Raw genomic sequence first — 25,790 nt, forward strand, 5'->3', positions numbered from 1 at the left:
AGTTGATGGTTGCAGTAGCTAAACAGTGAGGGTTAGAAATGCGTCAGCAGAAGTGTGGATGCGCGTGGCCGGGGCCTTAGCTGTGCGCGTGCGGAACATCAGGGCATCTGCCAATGCGTGTCATTAGGATCACGTGATGTATTTGCACAGAAGGGGGCAATACTTTTTATTTTGAGAGATTGACATGTTTTTGGAATACTTAAAGGGAACCCATCACCAGCATTTCACCTATTGAGCTTTACTTATCCCTCACTGCCCGCTGCTATCAAAAGTTAATTGCCATTATCCCCTCCTCCTAAACTCTTCCTCCGACTGTAAATAACGGTCTGCAAACATTTTGCGCCTTTTATCGTAATAATTCGGTGTCCCGCTGTGCGCACACACCAGAATAGGACATCAATGCACAAGCGCGGGATTTTGTGTGCTGGGGGACGGCGAGGAGCTGTCAATCAAAAGTAAGGAGGCGGGGTAAACTCGGAAAGACTTGAGGAATGAATATATGACTTTTATGCTCATTAGCATACGGTGCGGGAACAATAAAAAACTGAATACTAAAGCTACAGAGCCGACTAAGAAGACAATTATAGGTTATATAGAAATGATTTTTCACCCACTACCACCAGGTATTGCTGGATAATAGGTGAAAAGCTGGTGACCGGTTCCCTTTAATGTTGCACAGATAAATGGAGGATGTGTTCTGCAGATTTTTCATCATCACAAGTGATAAATCTTGATGATGATACGTGTAGGGATGAGAAATCGAATATGAATAGGTAATAACATGTAGTAGAATAGAATAGTGTTTGTTGAATTCTGACCTGTATCTTGTCGCTGCATCATGAACAGGCCATGGCCCAGAAGGACGATATGGAAGAGAGGATTACAACTCTCGAAAAACGCTACCTCGCTGCACAGCGCGAAGCCACATCCGTGCACGACCTCAATGATAAACTTGAAAATGAAATTGCTAATAAGGAATCCGTACTCCGCCAGGTAATACTCCTGCTCTTATTCCGATTTTATGAAGAGATTTATAAATTATATAAAATGGGACGCTACAATTCATATACCTGAGTAATATGGTGAACATCTACTGCTTAACAAAACAATGTACTATTTATTTGTGGCCTTTAATATCAGAGTGAAGAAAAGAACCGGCAGATCCAGGAACGTCTCGAACTAGCAGAGCAGAAGCTTCAGCAGACCATACGGAAAGCGGAAACCCTGCCCGAGGTGGAAGCGGAGTTGGCGCAGAGAGTTGCTGCCCTCTCAAAGGTGAATGAGACGACCAATGTTTATGGTCATGTCATATGGCTGACGACTTCTAGACCATTAAGGCCTTATTCACATGAACGTATAATACGTCCGTGCTACGCGCGTGATTTTCACGCACCTATATTAATGAATGGGGCCGTTCAGACTGCCAGTGAATTTCACGCAGCATATGTGCGCTGTGTGAAACTCATGACATGTCCTATATTTGCCCGTGTTTCGCGCTACACGAACCCATTGAAGTCCATGGGTGCGTGCAAACCGCGCTTGGCACACGGAAGCACTTCCGGGTGATGCGCTCTACAGTAGTAAAAACTATGAATGAAAACAGAAAAGCACCACGTGCAAACATAAAACCAGAGTGTCGTCATGATGCCGGCTGCGCGAAAATCACACAGCCGCGCACCATATGCTGATGACACATGGACCTTTTGTGCGCGCAAAACGCAGCGTTTTTTTGCGCGCGCAAAACGGACATGTCCGTGTGAATAAGGCCTAAGGAAGTAGTCTGACAACCATAAGTTCTTCCACAGTCCTGTTGATGGTTGTTATTTTGTGAAACCCCTTTGTTAACTTTACACTCTCTTTTGACAGCTAGGAGACATTATCCACTTCATTCTGCCGCTCTTCTTAGAAAACGTATGGCTAAATGGGGAAAGTCCTGCTCGGAGGAGGGGAGGGGTGGGGTATAGTACCCAAAACAGCGGTGTAAAGGATAGCTCATCCTAGCACTCAAAGTTCAGGGTTTGATAGAGATTAATAAGAGGTATAAATCATTACCGTAACTTTTCGGCATCAAGCAATTCCTGCGTTATATTACTGAGCAGGTTCGCCCACGGGACGCAATAAATCAATAAAGTCCTTGTTGTTCTCAATCTTTTCCCAAGTAATACTATATCAATCTGCTCGGCTCCTACTCTATAACACGCTCTATCTGCAGGCAGCATGTTTAACATTAAAGGTTCACTTCAATTCTGTGGATTTTTGAGATAAATCCTGCCTGCACTTCAGTCATCTTTCAGGGATCTCGGAGAAATGGATCTTGTTGGAGCTGTTAAGAGATTTTCACTATTCTATTGGCTATTGATTTTACATGTTTATTTCTTAACAGAATCCTGCTCTGGATCCCTATATAAGAACGCTGGGACTTCCACCGATCGCCTCAACGGGGGACCCCGGTCCCCCTAGTCATAAGACTGAGGCTAGGAGGAGTTTGACTGGAGCGGAGGACGGGCATGCATGGTACCACTCCATTCAAAGTTTAGGAGGCTGATGGAAACAGCTGAGCGCTGAATTCAAACTCCTCCTAGCCGCTGTCTTGCCGACGGGGTGATGGATCAGTGGGGTCCCGGTGGTCAGACACTCACCCATCTAGCATTTTCCACCTATCCAGTTTATAGGTGAAAAATGTTGAAAGGCTGGAATACCCCTTTAAACCTGAAGGCAGACTGTTCTAACATAGCCTAGGTCTATGCAGGTAATGTAAATCCCACCCTGCAGCCCTGCATTTTATTATAAGATTGTCCCCACAGGTAAAGGTGCATGATTTCAGGGATTGCCCTAGATATTCTTTAAATTGGCTCTAAAGTTGACCCACTCACCACCCAAGATCCTGCCTTGAGTGCTAGTTTTTATGAGGACTTTGTGTCGTGTTCCTATGTCATGACAATGGACTCTCATATATAGAAAGTGAGAGTCTGGACAAACCAGTTGATGGGTCGATACATAGAGAGATCCCCACATCACTCTGCCCATTTCATAATTATTACTGGAGGAGAGAATTAGCCGACAGTCTTTATTGAATCCCAAGTTACTGTACGTTAAATTTGAGCAAAGAAGTTCTTCTAGTGCGGAGTTATGAGAAGTTGAAGCAGGGGTGTAGCTTTAAGCCCCTTGCAGAATCTATGCCGTGCCCAGCCACCCCCCAAAGTCGTGCATCCAGGGCCCAGCTGTGACTTGAAGTTGCAGGTGTTTTGTGACATGAGCTTCTATGTCCCTACGACACTACTTCCTGCTCTTGTGCTCTAGCAGTTTTATCATAGGAACACTGGATTTTTATTTGTTACCACAAATAAAAGAGCTCGGGGGCAGAGAATATCGGTTACTTCAACTTCTATCAGCTTAACACACTAAAGGGCGTTCTGGTAGTTCTTCTTTAAAGGGGTTCCCCCCATAGATAATGATGGTATGTCTGTTTCCGATGACTTGGGACCACCAATACCAAGAACCTAGGGTCCTTGGCTACTTCAGCTTTCTTCTGGCGCAGTGCTGCTCCCAACCAGGTAGTGTGCAGAGAATTGTAACGTGGCCCTTTTGCAAGTCACAGGGGCTTTGTTGCGGTTCTTGCACCTCTCCGGGTCAGACATTGGTAGCCTGTCCTATCGCCACCATCAATGTCTCCGCTGGGAAAACCCTTGTAGAAGTCAGAGAGCTTAGTGTTGAAGAGAAATAACAAGTTTATATACAGAACTTTATAAGATCTTGGAAAAGTCTTATATGATAGAAAACCATTCCAGGCCATATGCATTGTACTGCTATCCTATTCTTCGTCATTCTCACGAAAAATGTATATTTTTAAAGAGGACCTGTCAACTGTTCCGTCATGACTTTTTCTGCAAATGCTTCCATTTCCCATAAAATAATAATTCTGGAGAATCTTTTCCTAGTACTCTCTATTGTGCCGTACCTCTGTTATTCCTATTGGAAATGTATAAATTAATTGACAACTGGGTTTTACCAGTTCTCTTGTCAATGAGGTGTGTCTCTCTGCACAATGACACTGTCCAATCAGTGGTGATCGCGTCAGACTGTGTAGGGACGCACCTTATTGACAAGGGGAGTGGTAGCGCCCATTGTCTGTTCATTCACACATTTCCAGGAGGAGTAAATAAAGGAACTGCACAACACATAGTTCCAAGAAAAGATGCTCTATAATTATTCAGGATGCAAATATTTACTAGAACAGACACATCAGGAGAGATGACAGATCCTCTTTGTCGCGGCACAGATCGCTCGGCCAAGAATTGCTGTGTTGCGCTGCCTGTCTCACAGTAATGTTAGTGAATGCAGCCGTGTTGCGACTCGCAAGGTGCCTCGACCATGACTTGATGGTCGCAAGAAATTCAAAAAGTTTGGATTTCTTGCGATGGTCACAGCAACTTGCGGGTTGAAACGTGACCACATTACTAGGATGTACGCTGCACTTTTTGGACGCGCGACCTGTGTCGCAGTCAAAGTCGCCCAGAAGCCCCAGCCTGACTGTGTTGTCCAGCTCAATGTTCTTGTTGCACCACTTTTTCAGTGATATTGAAGTGGTGATGGGGCTGTGAACTAACTACCATTGTGAAAATCTCCGTCTCGCCTCTAGTGTCCTAATGTCTTCCTCCCAGTTTGTGCGTGCGTGTTTGTTTGTCACTTTTCTTGTCCTCTGACTCTGTAGTCTGAGCTTTTGCCTCCGGGAAAGCCTGCTGCTAAGGAAGCTAAGGTGTTTGGACTTGCGCCTGTGCCTAGGAAGGTAGACTTTGCTCACTGTTTTCTGCCATGCTTGTTCCATTGCTTTCTCTGATGAAGGGCAGTGAAAGGATCCCATGCACCCATCAGCGGCTATACCTAACAATCCATTCCATGGCTGGGATGTGTCCGCCATAATGAGTGAGCCTTTGCACTGCATTCATTGAGCACCTGCTTAACACTGTGCATGTTTTGCTTCTGCTAACACTACTAATTTAGTATACAAGCTTCTGTGACCCTTAAGGAACTGGTGTCTAGTGTCTTCCTCTTCCGGCCACATTCAAGAACTTATTTGATAATGCTTCACTTTTTTTTTTTTTTTAATGTGCTGATGTAGAGCAAAATATGGCTGCTTTCTTCCAAAAACAGCGCCACACCCGTCCATGGGTCATGTTTGGTATTGCAGCTCCGCCCTATTGAAGTCATTAGGGCTGAGCTGCAATGTGAGGAGTGGTGTAATGTTGTTTTAGGAAGAAAACAGCCATGTTTTTACACAAACTCTTTAAACTGCCTTTAATCCCGTATCAGATTGTCCAGAAATTCTAAAAAAGTAGCAAAAGATTTACCACATGACAGGTGATAAATGTCTGATTGGTGGGGGTCCGACAACTGGGACCCCCACCGATCACGAGAACAGGCTTACCTTGCCATTCATGGGGGCCCTATAGGATTGGAGCAGTAGTGGGCATGCTCATCCACCGCTCCATTCATTTTTATTGGGCTGCCGAGAGCGAACTTAGAATATATAGAAATGAATGAATGGAATGGGGGTCGAGCATCCGCAGGAACGGCAAGGTAAGCACATTTTTGTGATCGGTGGGGGTGCAAGCAGTCGGACGGACCCCAACCGATCAGATATTTATCACCTATACTGTGGATAGGTGATAAATATTACGTATGGGAATACCCCTTTAATTATAATTTAGATACTTTACTGCAGGGCATTTCAGCCTTTTTCTACTGGGGCCTCACCAACCAGAACATGGTGACGCTTGCGCCTCCCCAGTGGTTGCATCCATGCAAATGTTCGTAAAGTTATCTTTCATTTGTCTCCTGAATCCAATATAACATTAAAATAAGCAGAAAAGGAGTCAGTTCGGTGCAAGTAGAGAACGGCCTGTGCAGCGTTTGATCACATCTGCCTCCCCTGCGGAGCGTTGCCAACACCTATTGGGCACCTCACAGTTTAAGCACTGCTGATAATCCAACATGTACCAACTAAAGGAATTTTGACTGCGTTTTTATATTCTGGAGAATGCCGCTTATCCCTTCACTAGAACCGATTATCCTCACTAGTCAAATGTGCTCCAAACCGCAGCCTCCTGCTGTCCGGCTACATGATTTTAACAGTTTGCTTGGGTGTCCGTGGTACATGGAAAATTAAACACCTGTGGGGCGTTCTCTTAGCTGGCATCACTAGGGCACCTAGTTGCCCAGTGATGCGTATAGCTCCAAGTTAATTGATACTCTTTATTCTTATAAATACTGATTCAGATACCACTGAGCATGGCTTCACTTTCACTTGACCATAGGGGTGGTGCAGACATTGCAGGACACAAATGTTAACTCACACGAACCCCCCCCCCCCACCCCGCAACTTATGGCCAAATTGTTTTTAAAAGGCCATAAACTCCTTGCAATGTAAATAATTTTGCTCTCCATGAATGACACTTGACTGCATACGCTTCAAACAATCTTCCACAGCACAAGCAATTGCATGTTTTTCTTCAATCTGATTGCACCTGAGTAATGTCTGTACGTGAACAACTTAAAGGGCTTTTCCCATCAGGGACATTTATGACGTATCCACAGGATATGTCATAGATGTCAGATAGATGAGGGGTCCACCTCTTGGACCCGCACCTATCTCTAGTACGGGCCCCCCTAAACCCCACACTAGCTTTTTGTGCGCACGCGGACTCCTGGCCGCTTCCTGATTACATGATCGGGAGTTATGGAAACAGCTTAACTCGCTGAGCTAAGCTGTTTCCGTAACTCCCATTGTAGTGAATGGCAGTTAAGGAAGCAGCATAGCATGCGAGCTACGCTTTTTCCGTAACTACTATCCATTTCTATGGAAGTTACAGAAAGGGCATAGCTCAGCGAGTTACGCGGTTTCCGTAACTCCCGATCATGTAATCAGGAAGCGTCCGGGAGTTCGCGTGTGCACAAAATGCTAGAACCGGGTTTAGGGGGCCCCGTCCTAGAGATAGGTGCGGGTCCCAGAGGTGGAACCTGCATCTATCTAACATTTATGACCTATCCTGTGGATACATCCTAAATTTCCCTGATGGGAAAACCACTTGAAGAGCTAGATTGCTGAATGGGGCAATGGGTGCACACACCGAGCCACACACACACCAGTGTCTTTAATCCATGTAACATAATGCAAGAAGAAATCCCAGTATCCAGACCACCACCAATTTAATCGTCTGACATGAACAGCTCAATAGCGGTAGAACCGGGTTTAAGGTGCCCTGTTCTAGATATAACTGCGGGTCCCATAGGTGGGACCAGCATCTACCTGACATTTATGGCATATCCTGCAGATATGCCATAAATGTGTCTCATGGGAAAACCCCTTTAAGGTCCTTTTACACGGGCCGATGATCAGACAAACACTCGTTCATCAGCTGATCTAGTTTATGCAGCATTAAATATTATCGTTGTCGGCAGCACATCTCCGTGTGTAAACAATGTGCTTCCGACATGATGACAATGTATCGGGACGAGTCATCGTATTAACAATCGCTTGTCCCCATACGTAACCTATTGCTTGTGAAAGGAGCAAACGAGCGCCGATCAACTAGCTGTCTCGTTGATCGGCGCTCGTTTTCACGGCCCATATAGAGCCATGTAATAGGACCTCTTAGTTTTTATAAAAAAAATGTTGCCTCACCAAAATCTTCTAATCCTGGTTAAGCAGGCCTTCATTTGCATTCTCTACTTCTATAGTTTTTGTTAGGTGATCTTATCGTGATTGCTCATTGTTGGTTGTTTACATAAAATAATCTTTAAGGCTATGCCCACCTCAAAGCTGCCAATACCCGTACAACTGCTGTCGGCCCAGCGTGCGTGTGATTTCAATCGGGAGAAGGAAACAAAGTTAGGCTTATCTTCCTCGGGAAACGATAGAGGCAGCGGTGTGTATGTGAAACCCGCTTCTATCTTCTCTCCAGGGTACCGGCCAGTTTCTGACTGCTGGGCACCCGACATTTGGCTCCCTGATCGCTCTGGCAGCCAGTTTAAGGACAAGTCCCTACACAGACTGACCATGTCCAATCAGTGCTGACAGAGTGAGACTGTGGAGCGACGCGCCCCTTTGAAAAGGGGAATTACCATTCACCCAGTTGTTAATTTATGCCTAAATTTCCTGTAAGAACAACAGAGGAACTGCACATTACAGAGTTCTAAGAATAGATGCTCCATAATTGTTATTTAATGGGGAATACAAGTATTTAATACAACATGTCAGGAGAGGGGACAGGTCTTTTTTAAGACTATTTGCAAAACTGCTTCGTTTTTATTTAGATGTATGGGAACTGAAAAAAAAAAAAAAAAAAGTAGCTGTAAAGGACCTTACTTTTTGAAAGAGAAAATGGTGAATTTTTTGGTTATGCAGCATCCAATCTGTGTTGCTCATGACTTCAGGAAAACACTCCGTAAAGGTTCACGCGTTCCGCTAATGGTGCTGCACAAAGCGAATACATGTGATATTGTTAGTCTCAGAATAGAAGAGTAAATTCACAAACGGCTGTTCTGCCAGCTATTCCTATCCAGGACCTTCGGTGGTTCTCTTTTTATTATATTTAAATAAGACTTGTAAACGCCTGCGCTTATTCATCTCCTCACTGAAGCGCTGTATATTGTGCATTATATCATCTGCACCCGCCTCACGACGAGCTCATACGTTGAGGATTGGAATGACCGGTCACCGCTACGGCGCACAGTTGCTGTTTGCTTAAATTCACATTGCAAAATATCACCAATATCCGTGCGTTTGTGTTGCTGTTTCCTTATATGTGACTGCAGGACTCTAGACAACTGGAGTATGATGAGAAGCAGACATGACATTCTGTATCTCCCTGTATTTGACACAATAGGCCGAGGAGAGACATGGCAATATTGAAGAGCGGCTGCGTCAGATGGAATCTCAGCTGGAAGAGAAGAACCAGGAGCTACAGCGGGTGAGACATTATTAGGTTAAAAGTACAGTCTAAAATCCATGTACCGTATATTCCTATACTTTTTTTTTTTTTTTTTTTAAAGGGAATCGGTCATCCTCATCATTCAGCTCTCACTGAGGGCAGCATAATGTAGTGACGGTCACGCTGATTTCAGCGGTCTGTCGCTTATTTGCTAAAGTGAAGCCGTTTTGGAGTACTTACATGTAGAGCGCTACCAGTGCCGCCAGACAAGTCACGCTTATTCATGAGCTGCCGCTCCCTCTGCCCACTCGCCACTAATTGACAGATTTCTCGCTACGCACAGTTAGGGGTATGTTTACACGTAGCATAAACACTGCAGATTTTCCATAATTTCCGCCGATAATCCGCAGCATAATACAGCAGCAGCGTAGATGAGATTTGAACAAATGTCATCCACACGCTGCAGACAAAATCAGAAGAGAAACCGTTCAAATATTCACATGCGGTGTGTTTTTTTAAAATCCACAGCATGTCAACTTGTTCTGCGAAATCGCTGCCGTTTGGATACCCATTGAATTCAATAGTAGGTAAAACCCGTAACAAATAGCAAGTGTTGCGATTTTTGTGGTGGAAAAGCTGTGACTAAATCGCAAACAAGAAAAAAACAAAAGCGTTTTTTTTTTGGTTTCAAATCAATAGAAAGGTTAATACTTACCACCGGTCCATAGTTACATATAGTTACATATAGTTACACATAGTTCGTATGGTTGAAAAAAGACACATGTCCATCAAGTTCAACCAAGGGATGGGAAAAGGGAAATGAAAAAATTTCTACACATAGCTTATCTTGCATAGATGCTTCTGGTCTCTGTATTCCCATGTGACTGCTGTAGCCTATCACTGGCCGCAGCATCATCCCAGGCTGCACAGAGAACAGAGGGACACGTCACATTGACACTAGTCGGGGGTAAACTATTAGCTTTTTTTTTTTTTTTTTTTTTTTTTTCCAACTACCGCTTTCCGCAGGGAAGATTCTGCCCAATAAACTGCACCACAATTTGGAGCGTTGTCTCAGGCGGAATTCCCTGTGGGTTCCTCGATGGATACGCTGTTTACTGTCAATCAGCGGTGGGAGCGGCAGCTCATGAATAACCTTGACTCTTTTCTGGCGGCAGAAGTTTTGATAGGTGGGGATCCGAGCACTGAGACCCCCACCGATCGCTAAAAGGAAGCTGGAGAAGCGTTCGGGCGAGTGCTCTGCCGCTTAGTTTTTGATCGCTCGCTTGAATATCCGAGGAGAGCCGGTGTGCGGGCTCATAGACTTTGTATTGAGCCCGTACACCGCTCCGAGTAAAGCCGTTCAGAAACCAAGTGGCACAGTGCTCACCCAGGCGCTTCTGTCGATTTGTTTTAGCGATTGGTGGGGGTCTCTGTGCTCGGCCCCCCACTGATCAAAACTTCTGACATGTCAAAAGTTCGTTAAAAGTTTAGTTACCATTTAAGTTACCAAATTATCCTTTTGTGTTAAATAGTTTATTCAGCTGCTTCTGATTTATCTTGGTTTGGCAAATGCTGGGTTTCTATAGGTAATAATCTCCTATGGCAGCTGTTGCCGGTCCACAGAGCTTGTCATAAACGTTTACACACGCTATGAATCTCATTTCACTCAACGTAATTATAAACCACTGTTCTGGATCTGTGAAAAGCTGGATGACAAGACTCTCGGTAATGGTTGAATAGAACATAAAAGATGTCATGCGGGGTAGAAGATACATACGTACATACATACAACAGGAATGCTTGTAAATAATAAGGAACAGAAAAAAATAAATAAATAATCCATATATATATATATATATATATATATATATATATATATATATATATATAGATTATTTTTTTTTATGTGTGTGTGTATATATATATATATATATATATATATATATATATATATATATATATATAGCAAACAAGAAGGCAGCAGCACTCACATAAGAATGATCGACCAGGTGCCCAGCAAAACGTCCCGATCCTCGGACGTGTAATAATATAGAAGAAGAAAATTTGCAGCACTCCAACATGAAAAAAGTGGTGGTTTATTCAATCCAAAACAACAGCAACGTTTCAATCCTACAATAGGATCTTTATCAAGCCTAGTGACACATCTACTCAGCAAGCTTATATATGGTTGAGACTATTTTACATAATTGGCCTCATTATAAAACAATAAAGTGTAAAGTGTATGAAAGCATACATAATACATTGTGTACGGTATCATCATAAAAATAAACATGATACAGAAAATACAGGAGTGTGTATGTGACATCGTGAGTAACAATACATAATAACAAAAACATTAAAAACAACTGATTACATCATAATCATTTATGCAGCAGTGGTGTAAAATCTATCGTCATATCGTCACTCACCAATCAGAACTTCAGATTTAACTAGTCAGTCATTGGTATATATATTCGTAAGAGTGTGTTGCAGCAATCAGCTGCAGCCCTCGTGGTAATTGAAGTTTGACACATCAGTATAATCCCCCGAGGCGGAAGTGTATCATCATTCAGCAGCAGAGAGCATCGATCGCATCCATATAATATAATGCGTGTCAATGCGTTCCACTGAACTGACCCGTATGTAACGGCATCATAGGTTGCTAAGCAACTGTTGTAACTCTGCTATGGATACCTATTGACAAGGCTATGTCAGACAAAAAGTCAATGACTGTAAAACATACAGGTATATTAGTCAGTGCTCCTCATGGTAAGTGATGGAGATATTAAGGATATCTAAAAGTAACTTTATATCAGCTTTTTATAGACGATCCACACGTGGGTTCAAAGATCTCTGTTTACAATCAAGTATCCAGAACGATCTTGTACCCAGAGTTATGGGACCACATAGCCACGTCTTCACGTGTCTAGGATGTCCCATTACCCTAATACGTGTAACGGACCCATATTGTCACATCAGTGACATAATGTCTCATAGAGCATAAGTCATAAAAAATATATATGTGAATCCTTCTCACTTTTCTTGCAAAGACTTATAATATCTCTCTATCACTTTGAAACCTAATAGGAGACTAGAAACAATTCAACAAATAATAAACATATTTTATTGATACAATAAGACTTAATGAATTGAACACAGCCCTGTCAGATATCATAGCACAGTAACATTACAATTTGGAAAAAATCAATCAAAGAAGTTTCCGAAATTCTGTTGGGAGTGGTATTCCAATCTAAAAAAATACAAAACATAAAAATTTTTAGTATTTATCAAACATTGACAGTAAATACGAAATATAGATATTGATGTTAATGTGTCAACGATCATCATACCGAAGAGGACATCTAAAGAACCCAAGGAAAAAGAGCATGAGGACATCATAAGGCTATTCTATCTACAACGAATTCTATATTAAGCCCACAAGGTTTTAAGGTGTTCAATAAAAATATCCATCTCAATTCTTTTTTGTGTAAAGCCAGATGGCGATCACCGCCAAATTGTGATGGAGGAACATGGTCCAGAATCATGAATGTTAGATCCCTTTCATTGTGACCATGTTCCGAAAAATGTTTAGCTACAGGTAAGTCAAGTTTCTTTTTACGTATAGAGAAACGATGATTGTTTAGACGAGTTTTAAAGGCACAGGTGGTTTCACCCACATATAGGAGGCCACAGGGACACCATAGCACATATATGACCCAGTCTGAGTCACAGGTGAAATTGTGTTTAATTTTGAACTGTTGTCCAGTCAATGGATGTCTAAAAAATTCACCTTTGCACATCAAGGCACAATTGACACATCTGTAACATGGAATATTGCCCGGTTTTAGTGGTTTAAAGATAGGTTGTGTCGCTTTCTTATGTTCTGGCATTCTGGTTTTCACCAGTCTATCACGAAGATTTTGTGAGCGTCTATAAGACATAAGTGGACCATTATTCAATACATCTATGTGTCCAAAGCTATTACTGATTATTGGCCAATGTCTATTCATAATTCTGGAAATATCTCCACTTTTGTCATTATAAGTTGAGATAAATGGAATACGTTTCCGTTTTCCATGTACTGACGATTTTTTAGACTGTAGCAGACTGTCCCTCGCTACATTTTCAATCTTCTTTCTATGTGTCCACAGTAATGATTTAGGGTAACCTCTTTGTAGAAAGTTACCAATCATAGTGTCTAAAGATATATCAAGATCCTCCTGTCTGTCGGTGTTGCGTTTGGCCCTAATCATTTGGCTGTATGGCAAGGACCTTACCATACTTCTCGGATGGCAACTATCAAATCGTAGCATAGGAACACTATGATTGGTAACTTTCTACAAAGAGGTTACCCTAAATCATTACTGTGGACACATAGAAAGAAGATTGAAAATGTAGCGAGGGACAGTCTGCTACAGTCTAAAAAATCGTCAGTACATGGAAAACGGAAACGTATTCCATTTATCTCAACTTATAATGACAAAAGTGGAGATATTTCCAGAATTATGAATAGACATTGGCCAATAATCAGTAATAGCTTTGGACACATAGATGTATTGAATAATGGTCCACTTATGTCTTATAGACGCTCACAAAATCTTCGTGATAGACTGGTGAAAACCAGAATGCCAGAACATAAGAAAGCGACACAACCTATCTTTAAACCACTAAAACCGGGCAATATTCCATGTTACAGATGTGTCAATTGTGCCTTGATGTGCAAAGGTGAATTTTTTAGACATCCATTGACTGGACAACAGTTCAAAATTAAACACAATTTCACCTGTGACTCAGACTGGGTCATATATGTGCTATGGTGTCCCTGTGGCCTCCTATATGTGGGTGAAACCACCTGTGCCTTTAAAACTCGTCTAAACAATCATCGTTTCTCTATACGTAAAAAGAAACTTGACTTACCTGTAGCTAAACATTTTTCGGAACATGGTCACAATGAAAGGGATCTAACATTCATGATTCTGGACCATGTTCCTCCATCACAATTTGGCGGTGATCGCCATCTGGCTTTACACAAAAAAGAATTGAGATGGATATTTTTATTGAACACCTTAAAACCTTGTGGGCTTAATATAGAATTCGTTGTAGATAGAATAGCCTTATGATGTCCTCATGCTCTTTTTCCTTGGGTTCTTTAGATGTCCTCTTCGGTATGATGATCGTTGACACATTAACATCAATATCTATATTTCGTATTTACTGTCAATGTTTGATAAATACTAAAAATTTTTATGTTTTGTATTTTTTTAGATTGGAATACCACTCCCAACAGAATTTCGGAACTTCTTTGATTGATTTTTTCCAAATTGTAATGTTACTGTGCTATGATATCTGACAGGGCTGTGTTCAATTCATTAAGTCTTATTGTATCAATAAAATATGTTTATTATTTGTTGAATTGTTTCTAGTCTCCTATTAGGTTTCAAAGTGATAGAGAGATATTATAAGTCTTTGCAAGAAAAGTGAGAAGGATTCACATATATATTTTTTATGACTTATGCTCTATGAGACATTATGTCACTGATGTGACAATATGGGTCCGTTACACGTATTAGGGTAATGGGACATCCTAGACACGTGAAGACGTGGCTATGTGGTCCCATAACTCTGGGTACAAGATCGTTCTGGATACTTGATTGTAAACAGAGATCTTTGAACCCACGTGTGGATCGTCTATAAAAAGCTGATATAAAGTTACTTTTAGATATCCTTAATATCTCCATCACTTACCATGAGGAGCACTGACTAATATACCTGTATGTTTTACAGTCATTGACTTTTTGTCTGACATAGCCTTGTCAATAGGTATCCATAGCAGAGTTACAACAGTTGCTTAGCAACCTATGATGCCGTTACATACGGGTCAGTTCAGTGGAACGCATTGACACGCATTATATTATATGGATGCGATCGATGCTCTCTGCTGCTGAATGATGATACACTTCCGCCTCGGGGGATTATACTGATGTGTCAAACTTCAATTACCACGAGGGCTGCAGCTGATTGCTGCAACACACTCTTACGAATATATATACCAATGACTGACTAGTTAAATCTGAAGTTCTGATTGGTGAGTGACGATATGACGATAGATTTTACACCACTGCTGCATAAATGATTATGATGTAATCAGTTGTTTTTAATGTTTTTGTTATTATGTATTGTTACTCACGATGTCACATACACACTCCTGTATTTTCTGTATCATGTTTATTTTTATGATGATACCGTACACAATGTATTATGTATGCTTTCATACACTTTACACTTTATTGTTTTATAATGAGGCCAATTATGTAAAATAGTCTCAACCATATATAAGCTTGCTGAGTAGATGTGTCACTAGGCTTGATAAAGATCCTATTGTAGGATTGAAACGTTGCTGTTGTTTTGGATTGAATAAACCACCACTTTTTTCATGTTGGAGTGCTGCAAATTTTCTTCTTCTATATATATATATATATATATATATATATATATATATATATATATATATATATATATATATATATATATATATATATATATATGACATTTTTTTTTTTTTTTTCAGATTATTTTCCAGATTTGCTATATCTGTGTCTACAAAGTGTAAAGCAACTATTTTATTTCTTTAATCTGATGGAATGTGTGTAAATAATATGGAAAATTATAAATTAAAGATAAAGATTTTATTTTCCTTCAGATTAAATCTTCTTCGTCTGATTGCGAAGAGTAAAAAAAAATTTGACATGTTTTGTATGTTTGTGACTTGATCTCAAGCTCTTGACCACTGCTTATAACATATGGTAAGACTCAAAGGTCATTGAAAAAAAAACTCCAGTATTCTCCATTCCAGGCTAACCGTTAAATCCGACACTGCTGACATTCATTAGCACCATTGCTAAGATTAGAGGTCTAAGTATATCTGTGCCGAAGCTAAGCAGGCTGTAAAGAGGACAGTCTCGTCTGGACAACAGTCTTGCGTAACCAGTCGATGTGCAATGTTTTAGACTCGTTCCTTAATCTCCCCAATATCAGGCCCGGCAGAGAGAGAAGATGAATGAAGAACATAATAAGCGCCTGTCAGAGACTGTGGACAAACTTCTATCCGAGTCCAATGAACGATTACAGCTTCACCTGAAGGAGAGGATGGCGTCCCTGGAGGACAAGGTAGTGCCGGAGTATGCGGGTGGTCTTGCATTGCTTTTTAGAATATAAGGGCGGGGGGGGGTTATATGTAACGGCTTGAACGCTGTTGAGGTCCCTTTTCATATTTGAAACATTGAATAGCACTATAAAAAAAAAAAGCCAACAAATTATTATTAAACGTAAAACGTTCACTACCTTCAGATTGCTCTAGGAAGCTGAAGTATGAGGAGATGTTTGTTGGGGCTACACATGGCTTTAGTGGTCTCTGCCTGTTATATGGAGAGAGCACGGTGGTTACTGGTGATTTTACCAACCACGATTCTACAGCGTCCAAGAGTCAAAAATAGATCTACGTGACCCTGCAGAGCCGCTGCCTCTCCCTACATCTCACTGACAGCACAGCTCCTCATATCTCAGCTTCTTGGACTCCTGCAGGCTGGGTGTGAAGAAGAGAAATATTGAGGATGACTGCAGTCACTGTGTAATTTTTCAGGTTTTGTGTGCCCTCACTCCTCTTGCACGGTGAAGACAGTGTAGCTCCGCTTCCAGTTCAAAGATCATTATTTTCTTCGATGAACACTACCTTTTGAGTCTACGCTCCTTTATAAGCCGGACCCTCACTCCTTTTGGGTTGTGTAATTTTTGTACTATTTCTTCTTTTTTTTTTTTTATCTTCCACCCTTGAAAAGTTTTCACACATCATGGTCAACCCGCACAATTTTGCGTCAATTTTGCAAAAAATCACAGCAAAAATAAAAGGAAGCAAATTTGACAGTGACGTGTGAACACAGCCTTATTGCATAGAGCTGCAGAACGTGTTCCAAGTATGTAAGGTATCAGCGGGACAGATATCGGCTTTATCTGTAGGATAGAAGGACCTAACTGCTGTGTGTACAGATTCATGAGGTGCACTTTATTCACTGCATAACAAGTAAATCATATTTAAAGTGCGTTTTTGATAGAAGTTGAATTAATCTGAAATATTTTCAATATTCAAGAATGCCCTCATCAGAGATGTCGAATCTGCTAAGAAGCTTATTGAAGAAATTCAGCACGAGAAGGTAGGTTTGGTGCCACGATTTCTGTAGGATACAATGCGTGGCACAAGTAACATGAATATGGAAACAACTTCATTCACGTTACTAATTTACTTAAAGGGAACTAAACTTTTAAAAAACTTTTGACGTGTCGTAGTGACATGTCAGAAGTTTTGACTGGTGGGGGACGGAGCATTGAGACCCCCCACCGATCGCTAAAACGAAGCAGCAGCGCTCGGGTGAGCACTGTGCCGCTTAGTTTCTGATTGGCTTTCCTCGGAAATCCGATCGAGCGGTGTACGGACCCATAGGCTTTCTATTGAGCCCATACACCCCTCGCTCGGCTTTCACAGGAGGGCCAATCAGAAACGAGGCGGCACAGCGCTTACACGAGTGCTTCTCCTGCTTCCTTTTACCAAACGGTGCGGGTCTCAGTGCACGGACCTCCGCCGATCAAAACTTCTGTCACTATGACATATCAGAATTTTTTTTTTAAATATTAGTTATCCTTTAACAAAACTTAATCACTGTATAATGAAAAGTTCTGCAACCTTCTAATATGTATTTTAAGTCCAATTTCAAAACCCCTGCTTTCTGTCAGTGAATGGGAACATCCCAGAGGCTGAAAACCAGTCTTTATTTTAAACAATTTAGGCACTCTTGCAACGAGCCATGCACCTGTGTCAGTTGGATAAGATCAGAACCAGTTTTCAGCTTCTAAACAAGAATGTTACCGTTTACTGAAATGTTGAAACGCGTGTGTATTATAATGTATCAAAACTCTCCTTATTATGCATTGAATAAGCTTCATTTCCTTACACTGGAAAGTTGTCCTGTTTTTCATGTCTGAAGACTTTACAGGTAGTTACAGATTGTCTTTCTTATCACATTTTTATTGAGTTTTATAGAGTTCTGCCCTTGTGGGACATTGTCCAATTGTACACACCTAGGTTAACCCTGCGATTGTTTTATAATCGATTGCTGCTGCCTGAAAGTCTTTCCACATTGCAACTGACATTGTACATCATAATAGCGGTTGTCAAGGATTAAAAAAACATGGCTTCTTTCTTCTAAACACAGCACCACACTTAACAGATAAAAACAAGGACATTTATGCAAAAACACCGAAAAAGGCCATACTTACAAATGGACACAGCCAGGTCTGAAACGCTGATGAAGGCGAGTGAGCAGGTGCTTTAAATAATAATAGCCACTCCCACTAGTCTTGAGGGGAGTGGTATGTGGTGCATGGGATGTGTAGTAAGAAATAATAAATGAATAGTGTATGTGCAAGTGTAATAATGTAAGTGAAATATAGGGGGCAGTAATGAGTGAAGTGCCTAAAAAATAAATGAATAATGGGATGCAAGTGTGTGAAACATGGAGGGATAGTGTGTACGTCATGAGGCGCAACGTGACTAGCCAGGTAGAAGCCTATTTGTGACGCCTTGATAATTCATAGAGCGGGCTACCCTGCTTGCTAGGCCAAACAACAACACACCATGCTCTCCCAGCATCAAAGACCTGGCTGTGTCCAAAAGAAGCGAATACAGCACCACACTTGTCCACATGTCGTTTGCGGTGTTGCAGCTCAGACCCAATCACTGCAATGGAGCTGAGCTGCAATACCTGACACAACCCATGCACAGGTGTGGTGCTGTTTTTGAAAGAAGGCAGCCATCATTTTGTAATCCCTGGATAACCCCTTAATCTGGCCATCAACCGGACAATTAACTTGATGCTTGACACCTACAAAGTACCATTCATAATTTGTACAGGGCACAATGACAGATAAGACTAAAAACCCTATTTGATTGACTGTATTATTATTTAAGGGTCATAAATTTGATTTAGGAAATGGTGCCCATTGAGCCCCAAATGTCTAAAAATAACAAAATCTAGTATTCTACGATGTGTCACACATGGACATGTGACTGCGCGGCCTTTTGATACCTGCAACTGTAACGCCAGTATGTGCTGCGGTCACGGGTCAATGTGCGACACGTCATTGCACTGCCAATGTAATCCAGATACAGCGGGGTACCAAGGCTTCAGTAGCCGGGGAGAGTGCAGAATTTAAATGGCAAGTATATTACATTTTGCTATGTTTAGACATCTGGGCACAATGGACATTCTCTTGTTGTATTTCTGTTTTATTAGGAGCAGCTACTGCTTGATATAGAAACCCTCAGATCCGAAAATGAGCAAGTCCGGATACGGGCAGCCTCACTTCACCACAGGTATTGCGAGACACTCCTCCCCCTATTTATTTTTAAAATGCATAACCCATTGTAAGTTATCGAGATCAGCATGTTTTAAGGAAAAAATTTTACAACTCTTTATCTGCCTCGTTACATTAGGTGGGGGATGTGCACCCCATGTTTAGATGGGATTTATTTGAAAATAAACAAATTATCATAGAGCAACCAAACTACTATGGGGGGGGGGGGGGGATCTTTTTAGACTTTACTGCGGTTAACTGTAATAATCTGTCTGGGTAATTCAAGCCCCAGCTCCTTCTATGAAGCTACTGTGCAGGAGTACTTTAAGGGGTTATTTTCTTTCAAGCTCTCTTTATTATAAGGTTCCCCTAAAAATAAATTGATGATGGGGTGTCCTGCTGCTGAGGCCCCCAGCGATCCGCTGTAATCTGTGGGATGACCTGGTAGCACGTGTTTTAATTCTCCTGCAGCGCCACCACGGGTGAAATGAAGTATTACACAGTTCTTATTAAAAACAATAGGCTTTCTGTGTAATGCATAGTCGTTTGATTGTTTCAGTGCTTCTTTTTGTAGCCAGCCATTGAAAAGGACTCCAGCAAAACATGGAGAGATGAATGACTCACATAAAATTGATCTAGTCTGTATATTCTTTTTCAGCCGGCCTCACCTGGGCAGTGTTCCCGACTTCCGATATGCTCTTGCTCCATCTTCGTTGTCTGATGGCCATCCCGACTCTTACAGTTCTTCACTTGTCCTACGCAGGCCGCAGAAGGGACGGCTAGCTGCTTTGCGTGATGAGCCCTCTAAGGTTGGTCCTTTTTTCTTTGGCTCGGCTATTTTGAATGTCGTTTAAAGTAAATCTGTCAGGTCTCTTATATGAGAGCAGCATTTAATATAAAAGGGGGAGATGCTGACCTCTGGAATATATAGTTTTCTATGATTGCTGCTTCTCCCACACACCGAGTGATTGACAGCTCTCTCTATCCAAACTCATACTGGAAAAGCTGTCAATCAATCTATGTGGGTGGGGGGAAGCAGGACTCACAGGCTTTCTCTATTAGTGGGCGGGGACAGCAGGACTCACAGGCTTTCTCTATTAGTGGGCGGGGTAGCAGGGCTCAAAGGCTTTCTCTATTAGGCGGGAAAGCAGGACTCACAGGCTTTCTCCTTTTTAAATAAAAATACGGAATTAAATCATGGAAAACTATATATTCCATCTATATACACGTATGTGCATATGTGCAAGTATAATGTATAACACAGTTTTCCATTGGCCGCGATGTGAGGCGTTCATTATCCACGGCCAATATCCGGCACAGATATGATATAGTCACAGATCTTGTATATTGAATAAGATGAAGCATTGGATCCTCACTACATGGGTGTCATGGAAAATGCATAGAGGGGTCTGAGATCGAGCTAGGTTTTGCTCATGTATAGGTGACTCAAGTGAGTTGATCAGCTCAATATGGGGATTATATTAAAGGGGTTGTCCGGAATTGTTTCTGGAAAAGAAACATATCCGTTTTTCTAATTCTGAACAATAAGTTTTGAATACAGAAAAAAAAATGAAAAGTAGATGGCGGAAGTATAGAAAAGAACATACCTAAATCACAGCTTCTAGTCTCCTTCCAGAATGTCGGTGTCCCTGCTGTGAAATGCTTACATATATGTGAGTGTTATACACGAGCGAGTGTCCATACATGAGTGCAGCAGTTTTGTCTCTTCTATGTACCCCCGCTCTGTGCCGTGTGTGGATGAACCTCGCAGCTTTTCCTGTTGCAGTTCTCATCACTGTATCTAAAAGCCTTGTTTTCTTTTTCTCTCCCTTACTATCTGGATCTGCATTCTCAGCACGTAAGTGTCTCTCTCTGCAGTGTGATTGTGTGTATTGCGGTTTTCATTCCATCTCCTGCTCTGTTTTTATCCAAAAGCAAAGCCCCTTCACCTTTTAATCATTTGGCTTGTTCTCTGCTTTCGCAGGTACAGACTCTCAATGAGCAGGACTGGGAACGAGCCCAGCAGGCTAGTGTTCTGGCTAATGTCGCCCAAGCTTTTGAAAGTGACGTGGATATTTCTGACATGGAGGACGACAGAGACACTATTTTCAGCTCTGTAGATCTCCTTTCCCCGTGCGGCCAGGCAGATGCTCAGACCCTCGCTGTTATGTTGCAAGAACAATTGGACGCCATCAATAAAGAAATCCGGTACATAAGAAATAATTTTGCTGTAGGAACTCAGACCCTGCATAAAATCTCCAGGCTCCTGTATGCCATATTCAGAATTGCAATTTTTATGGTCATTTGTAGTGAGAGAGATGAGGTTAAAGGGATTGTCCGTGCATTTTATATTGATGGCCTATCCTTTGGATAGGTCATCAATATTAGATTAGTGGGGGTCAGACTCCCAGCACCCCCACCAATTAGCCGACTGAAGGGGCCGCGGCATTCGTCGATGGGCCTCCTCCGTGTTTGTCAGGCATAGCGCCGTACACTTCTTCAGCGGCTGTGCATGGGATTGCATCTCAGTCTCATTCACTGGATTGGGATCGGAACTGCAATCCCAGGCGTAGCCGCTACAGAAATGTACGGCGCTGTGCCTGAAAACTGGGAAGAGGTCGCAGCGCTGACCATAAGCCCCATCCTAATACTACTGCTCTTGCTGTGGAGGACCCAACAGGTCTGTGCATTACAAGGACAGCTCATTGATTACAATACCTTATTTCTCCTGTGGGGGCGCTGTAGGGGATTTGAAAACCTGAATGTCAGTGTTTTCTCACCAGAAAACACCGCTGATCAGAGTGCCCTGTTGCTTCAACACCCAGCAATCATTGGAGGCCCCTTCTAACATAAAGGAGTGCTCCAAAGCGAACAACTCCTTTAAAGTAATGAGCATACTTAATATGTTCAATGGAACAAAATATACATGGAACTGAACTCGTTTTTTTTAGTAATACTTGAATACATCCCTAAAACTGTTCTTTCTGTTACTATGTATTCATGTATTTTTTTTTTCATGAACAGGTTAATACAAGAGGAGAAGGAGAACACAGAGCAGCGAGCCGAGGAAATCGAGTCTCGGGTGGGCAGTGGAAGTTTAGACAACGTTGGCCGCTTCAAGTCGATGACTTCGATTCCTCCCTCATTCACGGGCTCATCCCTCGCAGGGTCGTCCCCACCTGGCAGTGGCCGGTCAACCCCCAGAAGAATCCCACACAGCCCCGCGCGCGAAGTGGACAGGCTAGGTGTCATGACTTTGGTACGTTTTCTGTCTAGTGTACATGTGAATGCCGGGCTGTATAGGGCACACCGTCCAGCATGTGTCCTGTTAATTATTTGCCCTATTGAGGAGCATTTGTCTGCATTGTGTCTACTGTGGTGTTAATTTGCATGCAAACACTATAGGGATTGCTGCCTATTGGAGACATTAATATCATTGTCCATGTAGATCTTTTGCAAAAGCAACCACAGTGTCCTATATTTTCTTGGAGGTATCCACCTTATTTCCCCTTCCTTCCGTTCCCATGGTCAGCTTACATGGTGTGTATTACAGTTTTGGGGAAAGGAACAAGGCTAAGGCCTCATGCACACGACCGTAAAAACACCCGTTATTGCGGGTCGTAATTACGACCCGCAATAACGGGCCCATAGACTTCTGTTAGTCACGGGTACCTTCTCGTTTTCTCATGGGAAGGTGCCCGTGCCGTTAAAAAAATAGAACATGTTCTATTTTTTCATTTTACGGGCCGTGCTGCTATACTTTATAATGGCAGCACGGCTTGCAAAAGCGGCCGGCTGCCCGTGGCCGCCCGTACTCGTAATTACGAGCACGGTCGTGTGCATGAGGCCTTAGGCTGCTTTTTCTCTGACTTGAAAGTAGTAATATTCCCCTAATAACTGCTTTTGGCATTAAAGAGGCTCTGTCACCACATTATAAGTGCCCTGTCTCCTATATAAGGAGACCGGCGCTGTAATGTAGGTGACAGAAATGCTTTTTATTTTTAAAAAAAACGATCTATTTTCACAACGTTAGGAGCGATTTTGGTTTATGCTAATGAGTTTCTTAATGCCCAAGTCGGCGTTGTACAGAGGAGTGTATGACGCTGACCAATCGGCATCATGCACTCCTCCATTCATTTAGACAGAAGAATCGCGTTCTTACTAGAACATGATCTGCAGCCACATACACAGCGATTCTGCTTGATTAACGTTAATCCAGTGTCCTGATAATGAATACACATGACCATCCAGCCTGGACGTCATGTGTATTCAGAATCCTGACACTTCTGACTCTTTCCCTGATTGTCATAGACACTACCTGCATCCACCAATAGGGGAGCTCACTGCATACAAATTTTTACATTTGCCATTGAGTTTAACACTAGCTGTATAAATCCATTTTCCGTTAGCGCCCCCAAGTGGTGGCTGCATGCAGCTAAAATTATATTATTTATAAAGTCAGAAATGGCACGTGAACCTGAATAATGAACCTACCTAAGTATATTCGGCAGAGTTGTCAGAGCCCCTGCCCTGCACACACAGGTGGAGATTTCTGCTTCTAATTTGTATTGAGGGGGTTTGTAGGGGTTCAGTCACAGGGGGGCAGGTCTCAGTCAATGTGATTTCTGCTGCTGTGTTTATTTCAGACTTTACATGTGGATTTACACAAATCCATTTATTTCTTATCTGATGTCTGCGCTTTGCATGTCCGTCATACAGACCTTTACCTTCTATCGCACTGTTTCTGTCATTGATGTGACCTTTGCTTTGAATACCTTTCTGGAGATCATTCCTTGTTGATGTCCATTGACCTTTTACAATAGTCGAAAAAATTGAATATTCTGCAAGTTCACAACACGTTCTTCAATTTGTCATTTTCAAAAAGAACTTTTTAAAATTTTACAAATAGAAGATTATTCTTCCTGACATTGATCTAGGTACTGACCTACATATAATAGTCCACTTGTGAGCTTATATTTGCAGGAGTTTCACAGCTCCCATAAACATCAGATTTCTTAACAATTCATCTAGTAAGCAACATTGTAAACACATTGCATTACTTGTTCTGATCCCGAGTTACACGTATTATACGCCAGAGTTGCATTCACAATTCTGCTGGTTGCTATTGGAAACTGTCAACAAACTTGTCGTCAGACACACCTCTGACCGTTTAACCTAAACACCTATAATCCAGTGGGACAGTACGTTATTCCAGATTACTGAACAGTGCCTGATATAAATCACCAAAGTAAACTCTGTGCAGATATTGAGCCAGCAAGGAATGCTGGGAGATTTCAGCTCTGAAGCCTGGCAGATATGTCAATGCAGTTCTGGAGTATAATACAGGCTGTGACTCAGGATCAGTACAAGATAAGTAATGCAATGGATTTACAAAGTCCTTCAACTGTTTTTGTAGATTGATTAAAAGCTTACATATAGAATTAAAGGAACATTGCTCTTTGCACAGGGACGATCGAACTATGACCACATAGTAACTGAACTACTACTGCATTATACCACTGCCCTCTAGTGGCTGGGTATTCATAATACTGTATAACACTGACAGGACTTGTATTGTTGGGTAACGTTGCACTCTCTATTGGCGGTTATATTCCCGGCAAAGTTTTCATGGGGCTTTTAACACTGAGCTTGTGGTATTGGGTTTTACTGACGGTTTCCCTTGCTTCCTCCTACTAACTTCTCTCTTTGCACATCTTCATTAGCCTAGCGATTTAAGGAAATATCGTAGAAAGGTAATATTAAATTATTTTTTTCCTGACAAATGTGCTGTGCTTTTGCGTGCCTGCATTACCGCTGAATCAGAAGTTAATGTCACAATTTTTTTTTATTTTTGGTTTTTATATGCAATTTTTTTTTTTTTTAATCATTTTTGGCATCTGTGTGAATGTACTTTGAAAAAAGCGCAAAGAATTCACCCCGCCATCTAATTTTATATATTGTTCACCACCTTTAAAAAGGTCATTCAGGACTTTTAAATAATGGCCAAAAATCTGTGTTAGCAGATTTTATACTTTGTGGCTATTGGAACGTTATATTTTTTTTTTGACCAGCTAATAATATAGAAACTTTCCTAATCCGGCATTTATCATTCCTCAGTGATGCTGGATTACTGGATTACAGGAAATTCTTTAGACCATCTCACTTAACAAATCGATTTCACTGTTACTTGTTTTTCCAAAATCTTGTACAGGGGGTTAAAAAAATCTTAAAGTGAATGTCCTAAGATTAGCATTTATGACCTATGCACAGGATAGGTGAAACCTATATCATCGCTGTGGGCCACAGGGACACGCACCGATGACGAAGCCTGAGGTCCTGAACACCCCGTTTCTCCTCACTGCATGATTCCATTTAGGAGGCGCTTGAATAGAGCGGAAGTCAAGCATGTTCCCTGCCACTCCATGCAATGTCTATGGGTCCGAGCGCTGTTCACAG

At 41.8% G+C, this 25,790-nt stretch overlaps 1 protein-coding gene across 13 annotated transcripts in view; it reads left to right on the forward strand.

The window, feature by feature from the left end:
* Positions 1-25,790, forward strand: part of PPFIA1 (PPFI scaffold protein A1) — a 95,329-nt gene that overhangs the window by 38,507 nt on the left and 31,032 nt on the right. For 4 of the 13 annotated variants that reach the window (XM_075837963.1, XM_075837965.1, XM_075837967.1 and 1 more), the window contains exons 8-18: positions 847-993; positions 1,141-1,275; positions 4,712-4,786; positions 8,886-8,969; positions 15,966-16,097; positions 17,075-17,137; positions 19,274-19,353; positions 19,993-20,143; positions 21,319-21,542; positions 22,359-22,593; positions 25,058-25,087. In XM_075837963.1, coding sequence (XP_075694078.1) covers positions 847-993; positions 1,141-1,275; positions 4,712-4,786; positions 8,886-8,969; positions 15,966-16,097; positions 17,075-17,137; positions 19,274-19,353; positions 19,993-20,143; positions 21,319-21,542; positions 22,359-22,593; positions 25,058-25,087 — 1,356 coding nt within the window. The remainder of the gene's footprint in view (positions 1-846; positions 994-1,140; positions 1,276-4,711; positions 4,787-8,885; positions 8,970-15,965; positions 16,098-17,074; positions 17,138-19,273; positions 19,354-19,992; positions 20,144-21,318; positions 21,543-22,358; positions 22,594-25,057; positions 25,088-25,790) is intronic. The other 9 variants (XM_075837968.1, XM_075837975.1, XM_075837976.1 and 6 more) reach the window with 3 other exon arrangements.

This window comes from Rhinoderma darwinii, chromosome 9 (assembly GCF_050947455.1).
Source record: "Rhinoderma darwinii isolate aRhiDar2 chromosome 9, aRhiDar2.hap1, whole genome shotgun sequence".
Taxonomy (NCBI): Eukaryota; Metazoa; Chordata; class Amphibia; order Anura; family Rhinodermatidae; genus Rhinoderma; species Rhinoderma darwinii.